The 18,929-nt window shown below is 40.2% G+C and overlaps 2 protein-coding genes and 1 non-coding gene across 3 annotated transcripts in view; 1 reads left to right on the forward strand and 2 right to left on the reverse strand.

Annotated features, from left to right (window-relative positions):
* The window catches only part of LOC134652813 (sodium-dependent serotonin transporter), a 56,099-nt gene extending 48,910 nt beyond the window's left edge, over window positions 1-7,189 (forward strand). Inside the window, exons 11-13 of the mRNA XM_063507986.1 lie at window positions 5,994-6,178; window positions 6,324-6,507; window positions 7,059-7,189. Coding sequence (XP_063364056.1) covers window positions 5,994-6,178; window positions 6,324-6,507; window positions 7,059-7,130 — 441 coding nt within the window. The 3' untranslated portion in view covers window positions 7,131-7,189. The remainder of the gene's footprint in view (window positions 1-5,993; window positions 6,179-6,323; window positions 6,508-7,058) is intronic.
* A 3,051-nt stretch (window positions 7,190-10,240) lies between these two features.
* On the reverse strand, window positions 10,241-17,760 carry LOC134652555 (uncharacterized). The gene is made up of 7 exons (XM_063507721.1): window positions 17,618-17,760; window positions 17,118-17,303; window positions 16,605-16,700; window positions 16,037-16,245; window positions 15,380-15,511; window positions 10,907-11,063; window positions 10,241-10,474 (listed from the first exon to the last, which is right to left on the reverse strand). Exons 1-7 carry the CDS (start codon window positions 17,648-17,650, stop codon window positions 10,292-10,294), a joined length of 996 nt encoding a protein of 331 aa, XP_063363791.1. The 5' UTR covers window positions 17,651-17,760; the 3' UTR covers window positions 10,241-10,291.
* A 621-nt stretch (window positions 17,761-18,381) lies between these two features.
* On the reverse strand, window positions 18,382-18,543 carry LOC134653182 (U1 spliceosomal RNA). Its single transcript, XR_010097238.1, has one exon. It is a non-coding gene; the product is annotated as a U1 spliceosomal RNA (small nuclear RNA).
* Between the last annotated feature and the right edge of the window lie 386 nt (window positions 18,544-18,929).

Raw genomic sequence — 18,929 nt, forward strand, 5'->3', positions numbered from 1 at the left:
CAGCCTTACGTCGTTTCGTTTCCCGCCGTGGCCGTTGTAACGTCATACATTCGGATTGTGGTACTAACTTTGTCGGCGCGAGCTCACAACTAGCGGCATGTATCGAACGAGCCTCGCACGCAGAACGTATCACTTTCAAACGCAACCCCCCGTCCGCTCCACACTTTGGAGGGATATGGGAGATCCAGATTAAGGCCGCCAAGACACATTTATATCGCATCGTTGGCGACCAGGTCTTAACCTTCGAACAATTATCGACATGTTTCACCCAAATTGAATCGATTATGAACTCGAGGCCTTTGTGTCCTTTAAGTTCCGACCCTAACGATCTGAACGTCCTCACACCCGGTCACTTCCTGACATTAGAACCCCTGACCGCAGTGCCAGACTCTGACTACGCGGACGTTAAACTTAATCGACTAAACCGATGGCAGCTCATCCAAGCGTTCCAACAGCAGTTCTGGAAACGCTGGCAAAATGAGTACCTACACGCCTTAACTCTGCGGGCAAAATGGACCAAAGACTCAACACCGTTAACCGTAAATTCAATCGTACTTATCAAAGACGAGAACCGACCTCCTCTTCATTGGCCGTTGGGACGAGTTGTCTCTCTCCATAACGGACCTGACGGAGTAGTTCGGGTAGCTACCGTGCGAACCGCGAAGGATAACTTAGTTAAAAGGCCCCTGGTCAAACTATGTCCCCTTCCATCCGAATAATCGCTCCCATTAACAACGTTCCCTAGTTTTAAGATTAGTTTCGTAAATCGTATTTTTACCAATAGTTAAGTAACGTTTTCTTTTTCATTCGGGAAAATCCCATTGGTATTTTGGTGGGCGGAATGTTCCGTTCTTACCGTTTAGTTTTTAAGTAATTAATCAAAATTCCGCGCGCTTCTACCGTTTATCGATGCAAAGCCAAAACGCACTTCACAACGATACAATATTGACATTTTAGCCAATAGGATCGTCCGAAACTGCTCGGACGACACGCTAAGGACAACGCCTCAGCAGCGCCTCTGTTGGCGAAAACGAGAACTAGCGAAACGCCGCGGCATACGTTTCGACCGCTATCGATTTAAATCGCTTTATATGTTTTAAGCCTCCAAAACTAAGTGTTTTAGTGATATATCGTGCGTGACAAAAGGCCTAAGACTATTTAACGTACCGCCGGCCGGTGTGTGAAAGAAGAAAAGGTGCTGAACGTAAAAGAAGAACCAGTCGCATCGAGAGGATTCCGCCATTGCTGCAGCATAAGGTCAGTCCAGTGCGTGATATCCTTTGGTTATTTTATCGTATTGTACCGTTTATTACCGGCGAGTATAGATATTTATGCTCGATCCTGAATGTTGTGAATTGGCATTGCATCTCATACCAAAACCGCGCCATTTTGCAACAATAAATTATCTATTTGAAAATAATTCACACAACTATGTGTCTTGTAGTCGCCGGTTCGACTCCGGCCACGGGCACTGGAGGCTTTGGAAGCCTACCCGTTTGTTAACAGTCAAGTAAAATACACTTAACTTTTGACTTTTAAACTAGCTAATAGAGTTACGGTTACTTTATTTTATGTTATACCTAAGATCTCAGTGGTATGTTGTCAAGAATTACGATATTGTGAAAGTTATCATCGTATTCTCCTTGCATGTTTTTTTCGCTTCGTAATATCGAAACGGAGCAAAAAAAAATTGTAATTGATGGTGATTAATGAGATTTAATCAACTGCTTTTAATTAGCCTACATTTGGCCGGTTAAGTATTGGATCCAATATTAAATCAATTAATCCGAACCCAATTCAAAAAAATTTGGTTATCAAATAAAATTTCAATTATAAAGATATACTTTTTACAACAAAGGCTTTTATTAGACTGGGAGGTAAAATCTAGATTAGATTCAACCCAATTAAAAAAAATTTGGTTAACAAATAAAATTTCAATTATAAAGATACTTTTTACAACAAAGGCTTTTATTAGACTAGGGGTAAAAGCTAGATTAGATTAAAGGACATTATAGGATAGGGTATAGGTATTAATTGCATATAGTAGGTACCTACTGTGTAAAGCGACTATCGCACTTGCTATCAAAACTATCGCACTTGTATGTGTATTTTTTGTCTTATTCTGCGAATGACCCAATTGCGGAACCACAAGACGGATATGAGGGGCTCTCACATTTCACACAATTTGTAACTTTCAATAGTCTCACATGGAGTTAGGAAGCTGACCTGCGAATCCCGGGATCTGATTTCACGGCCACAAATCGTTGCATTGGATTGCTAACTTGATTTCCAAACGTTTTGGGTTGGTCGTCGAAGTACGATTCCCATCTTGAAGTGGCCGATCCCGATGATGATATAACATTTATTGTAATCCGTACAACGTTTAAGGCTGCAGACTATGTACCAAAAAATTAGCCATACATTCACGCGCTCGATCACATTTTCTTTTCTGCACATTATAAAGTTTTGAGTGTGTAGAAAAGAAAACGTCTTAAGCAATCCAATACACGCGGTTTTGGCGCCATCTAGGGTTTGAGATCCGGATATCCGGATATCCGAAATATCCGGATATCCGTAAAATCTAAGATCCGGATCCAACGTCTCATAGGATCCGGATATTTCGGATCTCACGGATCCGTTAAATATTGCATTGGTCGCGTTATTGGTACGCGATAACGTCATAAAATAAATAAAAATATTGCTTAAACTAAACAGTAGTAACAGTAACAGTATTAAAACGAGCTACCTGCATGCCTCCTGACTGGAATAAGGGTAAATATTTGTATGTTTTAAAGTAATTGTTATCAGGTTTTCGCTCAGTCGCCTTTGGGTCGTCTACCTGGAACATCATTAGTGCTTGTGCGTGTTGTTATCAGTGACTTTTTTGTGTTATCGTGTCGGTTCCCAGTCTTCTGTTAACATAAATAACATGTGCTTGATGTGCTGCTGAGTAACTAATATTGATATTTTTTTCTCGTTATTAAGAAGCTGTAGCCCAAATTTCTTAATTTCCCGAAACTTTTGTAGTAATTTTACATTATTTTGCAGTAATTAACTGGATTTATATATACCTATAATGGAAGATTGTTGTAATGGGGACTGAAAAAATGAGTTAGATACTTTTTCTAAACCATTTTTCTCAGTCGAACGACTGAAGGTATAGCTATTTTACCAAGGTAAAGGAAGTACGTTTTTTAATAGTATAAATTATATCACACCACACCGGTAACGGTATAAAATAATAAAAGTACATAAATGTAACTTTTTCTCCATTTTCTATTTTGTGAGCTTATAATGGCAAATTTAAGAAAAAACGCCGAAGTTAAAGCGGTGTTTTTAGGCACCTTTAGAATTAATTCTTCTGAGCAGATATATAGAAATAAATTTGCTTTAATTACTTCATTTTTGGCGTTTTCGGTTACGAATCGACGGCCTCCTAAAAAAAATGTATAATAATCATAATATTATTAATAGGAACACCTAATTAAGACTACACTGAATATCTTATTATACATATATCGTTTTGAGATAATAATAATAATTATTAATAATTGTAATTAACTAAAATATGAACATTTTACATTTTACTAGCTGTTCCTTGTATGTAAGTTGTAAATTTCGTCACCTTTCTTGATACAGATCCGTATTATCCGAATTATCCGGATATCCGGATCCGTCAAATTTTAATATCCGAAATATCCGGATCCGAAAAATTGACGGATCTTGCAAACCCTAGCGCCATCGAAACCGTGCCCCCTTCGGTGTTCCCCAGCAATTTATCGGCGCGTTCGTCCGGTCACTATCGCGGTCATTGCAAGAGCGAATGAATTATTTAGTTATTGTAATGCGCTGATAGCGGGTAATGGACGAGGAGGTGTAAATGTAGGGAGATGGATGAGACGCTGTTCCACGGGCGCTGAAATCAAGGGTTTCTATTAGGCGGAGTGGCGTTTATTGATGCGCTCATGTTTGGGTACCTACAGACCCTACAGTGGTTTCTTTAGTGTTTAGGGTGCTTAATTTAGACGCAATAAAAACCTATTTGATCAGGTTGCATACTGGTCTAAGAAAAACAGTTTAGTTCTGAATCCCTTGAAATCAAAGTTTTTAATACTAGGTACGAAACATCAAATGGCAAATACAATACTACGCAACCCACAGGTCCGTATTCTAGACGAAATCATTCCTCGCGTGTCAGAAGCCAGAAACCTGGGAGTAATTATGGATGAGAAACTGCAGTTTGAAAATCACGCTCTAGAAACTGTACGTAATTGTTTTTACCGCCTCACAGTTTTATACAAGATTCGGAACTATTTAAGTGTTGACATGCGAATAAAACTTTGTGACACCCTTGTATTGTCTAAACTAAACTACGCGGATACGGTAATTGGAAACTGCTTGTTATCTCGTACAAAAACTCAGCTACAGAGGCTTCAGAATGCTTGTGCCAGATTCTGTTTTCCGATTCCACCGCGAACACATGTGACGCCGTTTTTAAATAGTGGCAATATGCTTAAGATGGAGGCCCGTAGAAAATTACACTTTGCTTCCCTCTTGTTCGGGATTATGCTGACCAAACAACCATCGTACCTCTATGAAAGACTCACGTTCTCCCGTAAACACGTAAGGCAAGCCTCCCGCCTCATCTGTCCAAGACACAGGTCGGCTAGTTTCCGTGGCAGCTTCCGGTACGCAGCCACGCGGTGCTGGAACAACCTCCCGCCACCAATAAGAAATGCCAGTTCACTATACGTGTTCAAATCTAAACTGAAACTACACCTTCTCAAGGAACAAACGATCTCCACCTAGCCGACCTACCCTCACCTGTATTTATACCGACCTCTGTGTTATAGAGTTTATATAGATATATGTATCTATTTATGTATTGTCCAAATATTTATAAATAAACATGTCCCGGTTTTATAAATAAATTACAGTGTCAACTGCACATTCTGTTGTATTCTGCTTCGGTTTTGTTTTTATGTTCTGTGTTGTTTTGTGTTTGTTTTAAGTGTCAATGGGTACACTGCTACGACGCCTACGACACATGCTGAGTGTTATCCTTTTCTGGAACCCCTCGCAGCACTGTTACTTACCTACTAATTTACCTAGATTTAAGCCTATTTTAGTGTTGTTGTGTATGTGTGTTTCGAATAAATTATCATTCATTCATTCATTCATTCATTCATTTGCAATCAAATAAGTCAAGCTAATTGTGCTCGGTGTTAATTTCAACACTGTCTCGAATCTTTCAGTTCAGTATATACTTAGTCTCTGATCTGATATGGAAGTGGAAGCGCCATTTTCATCGTAGCATCGTTTATGTTACGAATCGCCTGATGTTAAGCGATTACCGTCGCCCACGGACATCCGTAACACAAGAGGGGTTGTAGGTAAGTGCGTTGCCGGCCTTTAGGCGTCGTCCAAGGCAAGTTCGAAAAACGCGCTATCAAACATACCTATATGTATATTGAACCCGAATAGATTTAGATTTAGATATTTATTCTCATAATATGAAATTACATTATAAATTATGCTAAACTAATCTACATGAATTTATATTATGATCGTCATTAACATTAACATGATATTATTTATTAGATACAAATTAAAAATGTCTTAAAAATAATCAATCTTCTGTCAACAATTTTATCAATTCATGTCAAAACAAAATACGGGAATAACTAAGTACGAGTATCTCTTAATGATCGTCATGTTCTAAATACAATAAATATGGTATACATTACGTTGAATATCAATAAATGAGAACATGTCAAATTTACACGATTCAATTTACAATTTCAAATGTCAAAGTCATATACTCATTTACTGAATAAAGTGGATTATTCAATAAAAGGACCCTCAGTTGACGTTCAAATATTTCGTCAGATGTTTCCATTCGTAATTCAGTAATAGTTGTCCTGATTGATAATAGGTTAATCACGTATTCGCTCTCTATTTATGTGTTTATGTTACGTTTGGCTGTGTTGTAGGGCGGGGTGTACCTGGTGGACCTGCTGAACGTGTACGGGCCGGGGCTGGCCATCCTGTTCGTGGTGTTCGCGGAGGCGGCCGGCGTCTGCTGGGTGTACGGCGTGGGCCGCTTCTCGCAGGACGTGAAGACCATGCTGGGGCATGAGCCGGGCTGGTTCTGGCGCGCCTGCTGGTCCTACATCAGGTGGGTGTCGCTGTCGAGGGCGCCCGTGTGCAAGTAAACAGTTTCCACTTTCCTTGAACCTCTATCAAGCTTTGCAATATCTTATTATGTACCAAATTTTAAGCAATATCAATGTATTTCTCTTGATGTACTTATGTCCCCATAGTCCCGTGTTCCTGCTGGTGCTGTTCGTGTTCTCGCTGCTGGCGCACGAGGAGATGCTGGGCGGCGAGTACACGTACCCCGCCTGGTCCATCCAGGTCGGCTGGCTGCTGACAGGGACCACCGTCTCCGCCATCCCGCTCTACATCATCTACAAGTTCCTCATCACACCAGGGAACTTCTACAACGTGAGTTATTCTATTATATCGAACCTGCGTAGTCTCCCTGTCAGTCATTGTTTATAGCGAGCACTAATTTAGCATCTCACACAACACTGCGTTGGGCAGATAAATTTAATATCACACGCGAAGTACATAGTTTTTGGGTGGTTTTGTGGTGGTGGTGGTGGTGGCCCTCAGACTAGGGCAGAAAACAAAGTAGTCGGTCGGATTTAGCCTCTTGTCTGTGTATGATGAGGATCCTGACCGAACTTTGAGCAATTTTTTTGCCTTTTTTCGAGAACGTATTTTGTGCTCGACTGCCGACAGCCTGAGCGGGCAAGACTGACGTTTAAACCAACGATGTTTGACCTCAAATACGACAGGTTAAATAAAAGTCAGTGAACGTAACTAGTTGACTACACTATACGTTCCTAAAGCAAAACAACTGTCATCGCCGTGATCGCCGTAATAATGAATACGGCGATAAGTATTTCCCATGATGGCCTCGTCTCCTTAATATTTCTGTTAAGTAAGTAGGTACTTACTGAAAGTGTCCTAACAACGTGCTTGGTTGGCAGCGCATCAAGACTATCATGAATCCGGAGGTGACGACGATACCTCCAGCGGACGCGACGCTCTGCAGCCTGTGACGGGACCGGGCACCGCCGCTTTACGCCAAGCCGCCCACCGAGTGGCTGGTGTGACACACAAACACCATCTTCAGTTAGATACACGTGGCAGATGGTAGCCGAAGATACTACCCATCTTGTTATGCAACAAACCCATGAATTAAAAAGTAAATACTTATGTGCAGGCGGGTGCAATTAGGTAGGTATTCTGCTGCCACGATTTATTGACCAGACCTCGATAGATTCCAGACCTAATATTTTACTTCTGCTAACGCTGCTTAGACTTGAATTTACATAAATAAAATGTCGGTTGGTGGGCCACCGCTTATTGTCACGATCTGGAATCCATTAGAGTTAATGTAATTTCGTGTTGCCCTATAATTTTATACTTAATTTATTCTCTATTTACAATCTAGTTTAGAACAGGCCATTACTAGCACTAGTCAACATTGTATTAATCTCATTTCAATTTAATTCAACTAAATATACAGTAGACCCTCGAAAAGATATCTTATCGAGGGACACTGATTTGGTTAATTATTTACATAGCGATGTTATAGCGTTGTGTTGTTTATAAGCTTAAATTAATGATTTATGTAACAATCTCTTTAATTCAGATCTGCTCATTTTAACCAGTTTCAAGACGCTTAATCTCTAGATCTAAACTATTATGTTAACGATTTTTAGCAACTCATTGTAACGAACCAAAGATAATATTTAAGTAATGCCTTTGTAAAAATGTACTGCTTCCTTTACCTAGAGAAAGTGTAATAGAAGGCAAGCCAAACATTTATTGTAGCTGTGAGCTGTAAGTGTAAGTAAGGTACCTAATCTGAGATTTGATGTTGTTTACTTACCTCCGCTTCTGGATACTTATTGACACAAGGGAATAAGATAAGGAATTATTATTTTATATACATTTTACTCATCTTACGAGACGCCTGTAAATAGTACGTGTATTCAAAACATACTCGCGAAATATGTCATAAACATGTTATAATCTTTCTCAAAGTTATATGCGAGAAAAATGTATGACATTTAATATATATATTAGGCGTAGTATAATAATAAAGTGTATGTTGTGTAAATATGATATTATGCTGGGAAGACTATAACTGAATTGTGCAATACTGTTACTTCATTGAAGTATGCTTTACGCGACATATAATACGCAAACCCCTTGTACATATAATTAATTATGTAAGATATATAATTTCAAATATTCGACGTGCATTTCTGTATTCTCGGGCAATGAATACGGAGATGCTGTAGCGTCGGTAGGTACAAATATTGGATGTATGTGTATAATATAATATATGTAATAGGTAAGTATATGTGTAATAATGACGACAAGTGTAATGGGATCACATACATAGCTTAGAAAAGTCTAGTCAACATAGTCGTGTGCCGGACAACGTGTAACATTTTGGTAATATAATTAATAACTTTTTAATAAACTATAATAATTATATAAATAGAACTATAGGTACTATAGCAACATAAAATTACGTATATATCCTTACCTTTTAATAGGAATAATAAAGTTTTAAATTACAACGTAGCGCTCAAAGGCTTGTTATGAAAACATCTAGTTAATGTTACATTGTAACGTATATCACGAAAAATGCATACTCACAAAATATTAGGAAATAGATAACGTAGATAAGTAGCCTAATGAATACTTAACATATTTGAACTTGATCGAATCATGTAAACATAGCATTTTTTCTTACATTTCAAGTACTTCTTATAATATCGGTAGCGTTGTGATTTCATATATAAATATTATATATTTAATATCGTAGCGTGTTCACAAGTAATAACAAATATACATACGTAGCTTAGATAACTAGTAGCTATATGTCTAAGTGTTTTTATAAAAAAATATGAAAATGTTCATATACCCACAGAGTATATTTTGAAGATTATTTGTATGTTCTGTTATAAGTGTTCGGATATAGTGGTGTGTTCATAGTTCGTGTCGTGATTGTGTCGTTGTCGTGTCGTGTCGTGTCGTGGTAGACAATACACGCAAATGCGTAGACTCGTCTTGCATCAGCCATTGCAAGCTAGTCTGACATTTGTTTTAAACTATTGTGTTTTATTTCATTACTTATTATTGGCACCCTTCTAATGATTGGTACATTACATACATTCAGTAGTATACAGTGAGGCAATAGACAATAAATGTGCCAATGACTGGTTCTAGGATGCCAATAATCCCCTCCTCCTCACCGTAACAGTAGCGGTGTAGCGGTCGCTTGCGTAGCAGTTCTACGGCGTAGCACATCGTAGCGCGTAGCGATATCATAAGTCTACTGTATAATATCAGAACAAACGCCAGGCAAGTGTACTTGACACTTCTTGTAATACTTACTCGTACGTACTTATATTATAGTTACCTACACTAAAAAGAAACATCTTTTAGTCACACCTGTACATCATTTATTCATTTAATAGTTATTCCTAAATACATGTGCCTAAATAGACACCATAGATCTTTATCAACCAACCAAATCTCATTTCGATTCGAGTCGAGAGAGTCGACCTAATTAAGAGATTATTTATCTTTGGACACCAACAACGTTTAACATTCATATGGAATAGTCGCCACGCCAAGACTCTATAAGTCTTACAATTGTTATAACCTTAGTGCCTTCAAGTAAGCACACCATCAAACCGGCAAAGGAATAAAAATATCCTAAAAATCTTGATAATCATTCAAAATTATTACATACCTACAAGATGATCGAGGAAATGAAAGCACCTGATCCAATAAAATTAAATCTTCACATTCTGCAATAGTTCACCTTTTATATGTAAGTACAATAAACACCAGAAACAGCCGAGCAGGCCAGAATAAATCTACACCCGCTCTTAAAGGGGCCCACTGCATGATTACCAGTCCGCCGGACGATATCGGCCTGTCAGTTGTTCGGAACTGTCAACTTTTTGTTCAAACTGACAGACCGATTTCGTCCGGCGGACTGGTAATCAGTGAGCCCCTTAAAGGTCGAGTCACGAAAAATGGCGCGGCTCTTCTATGAAATATTGACAGTTCAGTACAAATCTCGCGCCGTATACACCTCCACACGACTGAACTTCAGACGTGGGCGTAGGTGGCGTGGGCACCGGCGTGGTCGAACATGTTCGTGTGCTGCTACCGCCACCTGGTGACCTTGTTACCATATGCTGCTTCGTCTCCGCTCGAGAGATTGTGCGAAGGACACTGTAGTGTTGGATCGTACACCACACGACCGACTGACCGGCTGAACTTCAGACGCGGGTGAAGGTGGCGTGGGTATCGGTGTGACTGAACATGTTCGTGTGCTGCATGCCCCGCCGCCGCATGCGCACCGCGTCGCCTGCAAACATTTAATTAGGGGACGACTACCGTTGCTGATTTGTGTTTGTATATCCATTTGACGAATCCTGCGTTGCGGATCACAACGTAATAATGATATCTAATAATCTTACAATAATCGATACGACTGTCGCGCTTTTTGGTGCACGTATCAAATCCTACCCTAACCCTACGTGTCAAAGTTGTATCATAACATTCATAATAATAACAAAACAGGTGAGATAATAAAATGCGATCTTTATACCAAGATAACAAACGAACGGATAGATTACGACGACTACGGGATTGATAATCCTTATTTATTAAGGACCAGTAGCTATATACTTATCGCAAAGCAAGCAAGCGTCTGTAAAAGTGAAAATATGCTCTTGGCTGGAAGTTTGAGATTTCTCAAAGGCAGACCTCGGCCTTGCAGCGGCCCCGCACCACGTACCTTGATATACGCTCTAAGCTTCTGCAAGTCTGCGGTGTCGATGGCTGTAGGTTCGTTGTGCATACAGACCCCGGCCTCGCTGGCTCGGCAGCGGCCTCCCCGCGCCGAGCTGCCGCATCTGCTGAAGGCAGTCCGCGAGCCCTTGTGTGACGTGACACTCTAGTGGACAACATAATGCCTACAGCAAAGTATATTAACAATTCGAGTCGGAATACCATGGTCTTGTAACATAATATTCGTTGCCTTCTTCAGCAAAGTTAAAAAGCGGGAGAGATATCCCATTATTTTATTTATAAACATTAACACGAATTGTGAAACTTCTTTAAAATTTTGATTTTAGTCTTTATAAAATGGCAAAAGGCTGCCGAAAGGGTTAATTATCTCATGTCAAAGAGAAACGTTCCTGTATCCGTATAGGTATATCATACCGCGGCGTATACAGAGTATTTTTTAACTATACCTTTATGAAAAAAATGCGATGTAAGTATATATACTAAACCATACATACGTGTGGGCCCTCTTTCAGACTGTTCATGAAGAGGCCTATATAGTTAATCATTAGGTACCGGTCGTGTGGGCCTCGTTAGTCGGGGGCGGCAGCGCAAGCCCGCGGAGCCGCAAGCGCACTCCCGCTTAGGGTTGCCAGATGGTCGGGATTTGGCGGGATTCTGCCGATTTTTAGCATGTGTTCCCGATTCCCGACGAAGTGAAAATTGTCCCGAAAAACAGCTTCACGTTATAAAACATTAATTTCAAGTTTCGAACTGTCGTCGAGCGAGCGAGCGACCCGCGTAATACTTGTAATAACCTGACAGTGATTGCTGTGGCAACACTGAGATATGCCTGTCATTGTTATCATGTAACGGAACACATTTTCGTATAGCGCTAAATAAACCGTAATTAATTAATTTACTGTTTTATTTGGCTCCAAAATATAATAATGGCGACGAGAAAATAACGTAATACGTGTGTGGACTGAAATACGTCAAAAGTTTTAGTTCCAAAAAGTAAAAACTCTGTTTGTGATACTCTTGTGAGGTTAACATATATAACCTCCAAATGTCACTAAGTGAACACTTTTGGAGTGATATTTCGCAAAAAAAGACAAGTTTTGTGCAAAATTTAAGCAAAAGTGAACTATTACAAATATTAGAAGAACTGCAACTGAACCACGAGTTAGAAACAATAGACGAATTAAGGAAATTCCTAAGGGACGCGATCAAAAGTGGACAACTTATAAAGACTCCACAAACGCAGGAATTACCAGTCATGGCGGTGAATTATGTAAATTATCACATAGAACCCTTTGATGGACGTGACTTTGACACATTCGAGTTGCAGTTGCAGTGCCTAATTAGCTTGAATAATGTGCCGGAAGACAAGAAAGTGGCCCTGCTAATCACTAAAGTTACACCAAAAGTGTTAGAGACACTTAATCACATGTGTGCTCCTGCCAAACCAAATGAAAAGTCATTTACTGATCTCATCAAGCTATTGGAAGATAGATACAACAAATCCACTTCCGTTCCTGTGGATCGGGCAGAATTTAGAAAATGTAACCAGAAGGCAGAAGAAAGCATAGAAGACTACATTATACGATTGAAGAAAGCTGCAAAGAAATGTAATTTTAAGGATTTTAAAGACCAGGTGAAAGAAAAACTTATCGACGGAGTGTATTCATCTCTTGTTAAATTTGAATTACTTAAGAATGGCAACCAAACACTTGATGAATTAACCACCTTAGCGAGGACTGTGGAGGCGGCGTGGCTGCAGACTAAAATGAAGATGCCAGTGGAGGAACCAGCTTCTAGTATGTTTTTTGTCAAGCAGAATGCACAGAGTAAGCCAAAACAAATTCAGAATAAAGTCAATCGCGGGTCAACAGCATCTGGTAAGTCACTGAAGTGTTTTTGTTGTGGTAAAAATAACCATTTAAAAAGTGAATGCAGTTTAAAAAATAAATATTGCTCAGAATGTGGCCAACAAGGTCATCTGTACAAAATGTGTCCTAAAACCCATAAAATGAACATACTTGAAATTAACAGTGAAATGGAAAATAAAAACTCTGACATTGAGCAGTCTATTCAAGGACTTTTTCCAGACAGTGACGACTATTATAATATTTACAGTTGTAAATCAACCACAAATAAGGTACCCCCTTGTTTGGTGGATGGTAGTGTGAATGGTGTGATATTCAAGTTTGAATTAGATACCGGGGCTGAAACATCAACTATTTTGCAAAAGGATTTGGAAATTTTAAATTTAACACATGAAGTAAAAGAGACAAATGTCAATTTCAAAAATTATGACCAAACCATCACACAGCCATTGGGAATAATACATAACATAAAATTTAAAATTAATAATGACACAGAACAAAAATATACCACCTTAGACAAAGAAGCTTTTGCAATAATCTTTGGGGTTACCAAATTTTACAATTACACATATGGCAGACCCTTTGAGCTAGAGACAGATAATGCTGCTCTTACTCGGATATTTGGACCGCATAAAGCAATACCCAGAATGGCAGCTAAACGCCTTCAGCATTATGCAATATTTCTTTCAGCCTTTAGTTACACTATTAAACACATCAGTACAGACAGAAACCCAGCAGACTATTTGTCAAGACTGCCAAAAGAGAATGACGATACAAAATATCATGCATTATGTATAAATAACACAGAAATTGTAAATGTAAATTATATTAATGACTCTGATTTGAAATCTCTAAACTGGAAATTGATACAAAATAATACCAAAAAAGATGTAATTCTTTCTAAGGTACATATGTACTGCCAGGATGGCTGGCCAGAAAAGGTGACAGATAAAAATTTAGATCCTTATTACTTGAGGAGACATGAAATTAGCACAGATAGAGATTGCATAATGTGGGGTCATCGGATCATAATACCTGAAAACTTGAGACAAACTGTTTTGGATGAACTCCATCTAACACATTTTGGAACCTCAAGAATGATAGAAATGGCCAAAGCTTACTTTTGGTGGCCTAAGCTTAATGAATGTATTGAAAAGATTGCGGGCTCTTGCAAATTATGTTTAGAAAATAGACATAACCCGGCTAAAGCGGTTCCAAAGTGTTGGCCAATTCCTCCGGGACCATGGTTTAGAATTCATGCTGATTTTTTAGGCCCATTATTTGGGAAAATGTACTTAATAATAGTTGATAGTTATTCCAAATGGCCTGAAGCATTTCAAATGGCTAATATTGGTTCTAACTTAACAATAATTAAATTTAAAGAATTATATGTAAGATATGGGTTCCCTGTTCACTTAGTAACAGATAATGGCACTGCTTTTACAAGTCACGAATTTCAAGAATTTTGTAGAGTTACAGGTGTTAAGCATACTTTCACTTCTCCTCACTATCCGGCCACTAACGGTGCGGCCGAAAGATTTGTAGAGACGTTTAAATCACATATGAAAAAAATTATGGAAAGTGGCAAATCGCATAACTATGCCTTAGGCATATTTTTGTTTGATTACCGCACGACCACACACACAACCAGTGGAGCAACTCCAGCTCGGTTGATGATGGGTAGAGAATTGCGAAATAGATTTTCACTATTAAGACCTGCACCCATATATCAAAATCTTGTAGAGGCACAAGAAAAACAGTTAAAGTATGCTAAGGGTGCCAGAATTGTAGACTTATCTGAGGGTGACTTAGTTAATGTTAAGGATTTTAGAAGGGGGAAGAAGTGGTCAAAAGGTCACATAGTTCAGGTTTTGATGCCTGGCTCTACTTTCATGGTAGAAGTGGAAGGAGTAAAATGGAAGCGTCATGCTAACCAATTGCATAAACTTAAATAAGTATTAAACTGTTATTTTGTTATATGTAAGACTTAGTTAGAACTTGATAGAGTCGATCAAAGAATATAATACTCATAGTATTATAGTATAATATAGTTTAATATCTAGCCTAGCCTTATAGTTTAAGGGGGTGGAGAGTGTAATAACCTGACAGTGATTGCTGTGGCAACACTGAGATATGCCTGTCATTGTTATCATGTAACGGAACACATTTTCGTATAGCGCTAAATAAACCGTAATTAATTAATTTACTGTTTTATTTGGCTCCAAAATATAATAATACTATTACTTATTCTGTGCCCGCGTCGAGCGCGTCAGCGTGCGCGCGTGGCGTGGGACCTTGCGGTGAGGGTGCGATGTTTTTTTTCCCGACTTAAGGCCCATAATCCCGAAAAAAATAATTTTTTTCCCGATAATAGCACCTTTCGATCTGGCAACCCTACTCCCGCTGCGCTGCTGCCCTTTAGGCTTAGAACGCACTGCGAATAATTTCTTGCGGTTTCAGAACCGCAAAAAGTGCAACGTACCTACGGTATGCTTCATAAGCGCACGCACTTGCAAGACTGAAACCGCAAAAAATTAACCGCACTGCATTCTAAGCCTTAGACCGTTTACGAATAGACCTATAGTGAGTCTTACGTATGGGCCTCGTTAGTCGGCGGCGGCGGTGCAAGGCCCCGGATCCGCAAGCGCACTCCCGCTGCGAAACTGTGCGCTGCCGACAGAGCGTCGCGAGCGCGCCGTCCCGCCATCGCGTGCAGTCCTCCTTGCCTTCAAACCATTCAAAAGTTACGTAACGTAAGTTAATGACGGGGTTTAATTTCTAATTCCCGCCGATAATAAGGTAGGGATAAGGATTAATTTCTTGGACGTTAGGTACTTTGATTATTGGTCCACGAATTATCAAATCGTATGCTTCTATGACAGCATTTAATATACCTACTTATTTTAAGTCCAATATACTGTTTGAGAAATATATGGCCCCTGCAGGGTAAAATGTCACCAAGCCACTTTGCAGGTCTACAAAGAGTTACCTTCTATGAGTATGCAATTTCATCATCATTTTTAATTTGCCACTCTCAACTAACCATCGGTGTACCTACCGTATATTTTTGTAACTTTAGGAGTTGTCTACCTACTTAATAGTAATCAAAAAGGAATCAATTATTTTTCCAACACCTATATACTTTTAGTTAAGGCAAGAAGAGTTACCAACATCAAAGATACCTACGATAAGTATCTACTTATATTATATAGGTACATACTGGTTTTAAATCAAGGTAGATGCACACCAACCACTGTTCCAAATACGGCATATTGAATCTTGTGCAGTAATGCTTCCTGATGTAGTCGGCGTAGCACAGCGCCAGCAGCCAGCAGAGCGTGATGTGGATCTGAGGCTGCTGCTGCCGAAGGAACCGGGTCAGCGGGCCGAGCGCTGCCAGCTCCGGCTGCGAGGACCCCAGCAGGCCCGCGGTCGTCATCTCCAGTAGGACGTTCGGGCTCTGGTGACATATATGACACGGTATCGGTGGATGTGGGTCTGCGACTGCTGCCACCGAAGAAACTGGGTCAGCGGGCCCCGGGCAGCTAGTTCTGTCCGTGGGGACCCCACCAGGCTCGCTATCGTAATCTCTAACAATGCTTTTGGGGTACTGCGGAACATGTAAAACACGGTGAATCCCAGCTCTGTGATGCGGAAAGCTAAAGCACCGAGCTCCAGCTATTAAGCGCCCATTAGGGCATATTCAACACCACATTCCTCAGTACGGGTCTTACAAAACAACAACAGTTGATATGGTTGAGTCACGTTGTAGGATTGCATTCTTTACGCATTTAAATATTCAGGAATTCTAATACTCACATCTCTAATGAGGGTGTCGAGGTAGTACTGGAAGAACCGCATCAGACACACCCAGATGTGCACCATCAGCGCCAGCGTTCCCACCACCATGGCGGTCTAAAGACAGAGCAAGCAGGTTAGTGGATAAAGCTAAGCGATTGTCAGACAAGAGCATGAAATCACACACACAAAAACATCTAATACCCATGCACAGTTAGCTAGTTCGAACACTCAAATATTTTCGTTTTAATACCTACATACATACTCGTATAATGTTATAACATTTCTGCAAATAAGTAGGTTACAGGCGAAAACACACTTATCCCACTCTCGCTTCGGCACTCGGGCAAAGTCAGAGCAGCAGAATACGCGTATCAGTTAGCACGCCACTCGCCAGTCCTAGATATATACCAACGTTCTCACTGTACACCAACAATACATAAAGCTTATTGCAAATGTCCACAATGTTAAGTTGCTGTTACTATAGGAGGCAGCCTCTACGAAGGAAAGCGAAAGAAAGAGACATCATCTTACCATGAGAATGTGCTCCAGCATTGTCACAGTCGGGTGATCCCCAGGGCCAAACAGCGACGCCTGCAGTTCGTGGTGCAAGAAAAGCGCGGCCGCGGCCGCAAACAGGGCCGTGGGCCCCACGCCCCACACCTCGCCATTGCAGCTCAACCATTTGGCAGCGTCCTCCAAGTACGAGTCCCTCAGGTTCTGTGACCACGCTCATCATTATATAACAGACTATTATACCAAGCGGAGTCAGTTCCTTTAGACTCATTTAGGCGGTTGGTAATTATAGATTGTATATTAGTAATCGGCAATGTATCTCATACGAGTTCTCGCACTGTGTAGGTAATCCTTATTCGATCCGGGTTGATGATCACCAAGTGCAGTCTGTGCGAAAAGAGAAGAGTCGTGGAATGCGTTGGGCCCCATACATTCCTCTACTCTGCTCTTTCCGCACAGATTCTACATTGACACCACGAGATACTCACACAGTTGGCATTGAAGTACAAGATACTCACACAGTTGGCATTGAAGTTGACAGTCTTCGCCATGCGTCAGCGGCCGCGGAGCCGGCGATGCAGTAGTAAGGACATCACTCACAATTTACCATATCCCCAATCTTTCCATGTTTTTACAATTTCTTTGACATTTTAAGTGACTCTAGGTGACAGCTTGTCGTGGTTGTGTCCATGTTGTGTCATTAACATAGATCTAGTTGGTTTCTTGTTTATGTAGGTTAGTAAGGTTTGTTTGTGGATTTAATTTTATTGAGTATAATAATATTATGGTAGAAATGTCGTGTGAACCTGGTACAGTCACGCTCCGTGATTGTTACGCCATATAGGGATCTACCTAAATTGGACAGTGCATAGCTTAAGTATGAAACAACCACTTTAGCTAGGACCCTAAACGGCGTAACAATCGCGGAGCGTGTTAGTAGAGTCGACGTCAAAGACATGTTTACACTTTTATACCTTACCCAAAGAATATACCTTACCCCTTTGTAATAAAGCGGAAAATGTAAAGATATCTTTGACGTCGACTCTTCATTATAATTAATGTTTGGTTACTTTAGCCGTCTTTATTTGGTGCTGACTGTATATGGTCATACTATCACTGCCCTGGGTTAACTGTCATCTAATGTTTACCCGATATTGTTCCCTTTTTTGTCCAGCTATTCCTGATACGGTGCTCCCTATCCCTATATTAGCTGTATCAGGTCAGGCATTGGTCAATTATGAAACCCTCGCGACTAATCGCGACCTTGATTCTTGAGTTTATCAAGGACTGCGCGACGCGCGAGTCCAACTACCAAAAATTACACGCACGACATATCCACGAGGGATAGTCACAGGCCGAGCTCATCCAGCCGCAGTGCAATGGCCGGCCCCGGCCTGGGGCAACCGCCTTCGTGATCACGGTACACCCTGCACAAGGTTAGTATGATGCGTAAGCTCCACCAGCCCTTATATGCGGCCGCGGAAAAATCTTAATAGCGCCATTTACTTTTCGGTTCAGCGACATCTAACGGGCAATTGAGAACGAGTTTTTGTTTTTTAAAGATTTTGAAAATTGGGTTTCTCATAATAAGAACTTGTCTTATAAATATTGTAACGATGGTTCCCATTTCATTGGGTTGTAAACTACAATTCGTAGTTATTATACTGGTTATTATTGAACTATAAGGAAATCAAAGAGTATGTCAACGAATCGGAAGTATTTACTGTTGATTTGTTGGTAGGTATAGTAAAAACTTTTTTCACGAAACCTAGGAAATACCTTCTTACTTACGTCATGTCAAATGTCAACGATATCAACCATTCGTCTTCG

This window comes from Cydia amplana, chromosome 12 (genome assembly GCF_948474715.1).
Source record: "Cydia amplana chromosome 12, ilCydAmpl1.1, whole genome shotgun sequence".
NCBI lineage: Eukaryota > Metazoa > Arthropoda > Insecta > Lepidoptera > Tortricidae > Cydia > Cydia amplana.

Coding starts and splice junctions, on each gene's coding strand:
- LOC134652555 (XM_063507721.1), bottom strand. CDS start 17,650: ATGGCGAAGACTGTCAACTTCAATGCCAACTGT. Junction 17,304..17,617: donor TCAACTTCAATGCCAACTGT/GTGAGTATCTTG, acceptor GCGTGGTCACAG/AACCTGAGGGACTCGTACTT. Junction 16,246..16,604: donor TCGACACCCTCATTAGAGAT/GTGAGTATTAGA, acceptor ATATGTCACCAG/AGCCCGAACGTCCTACTGGA.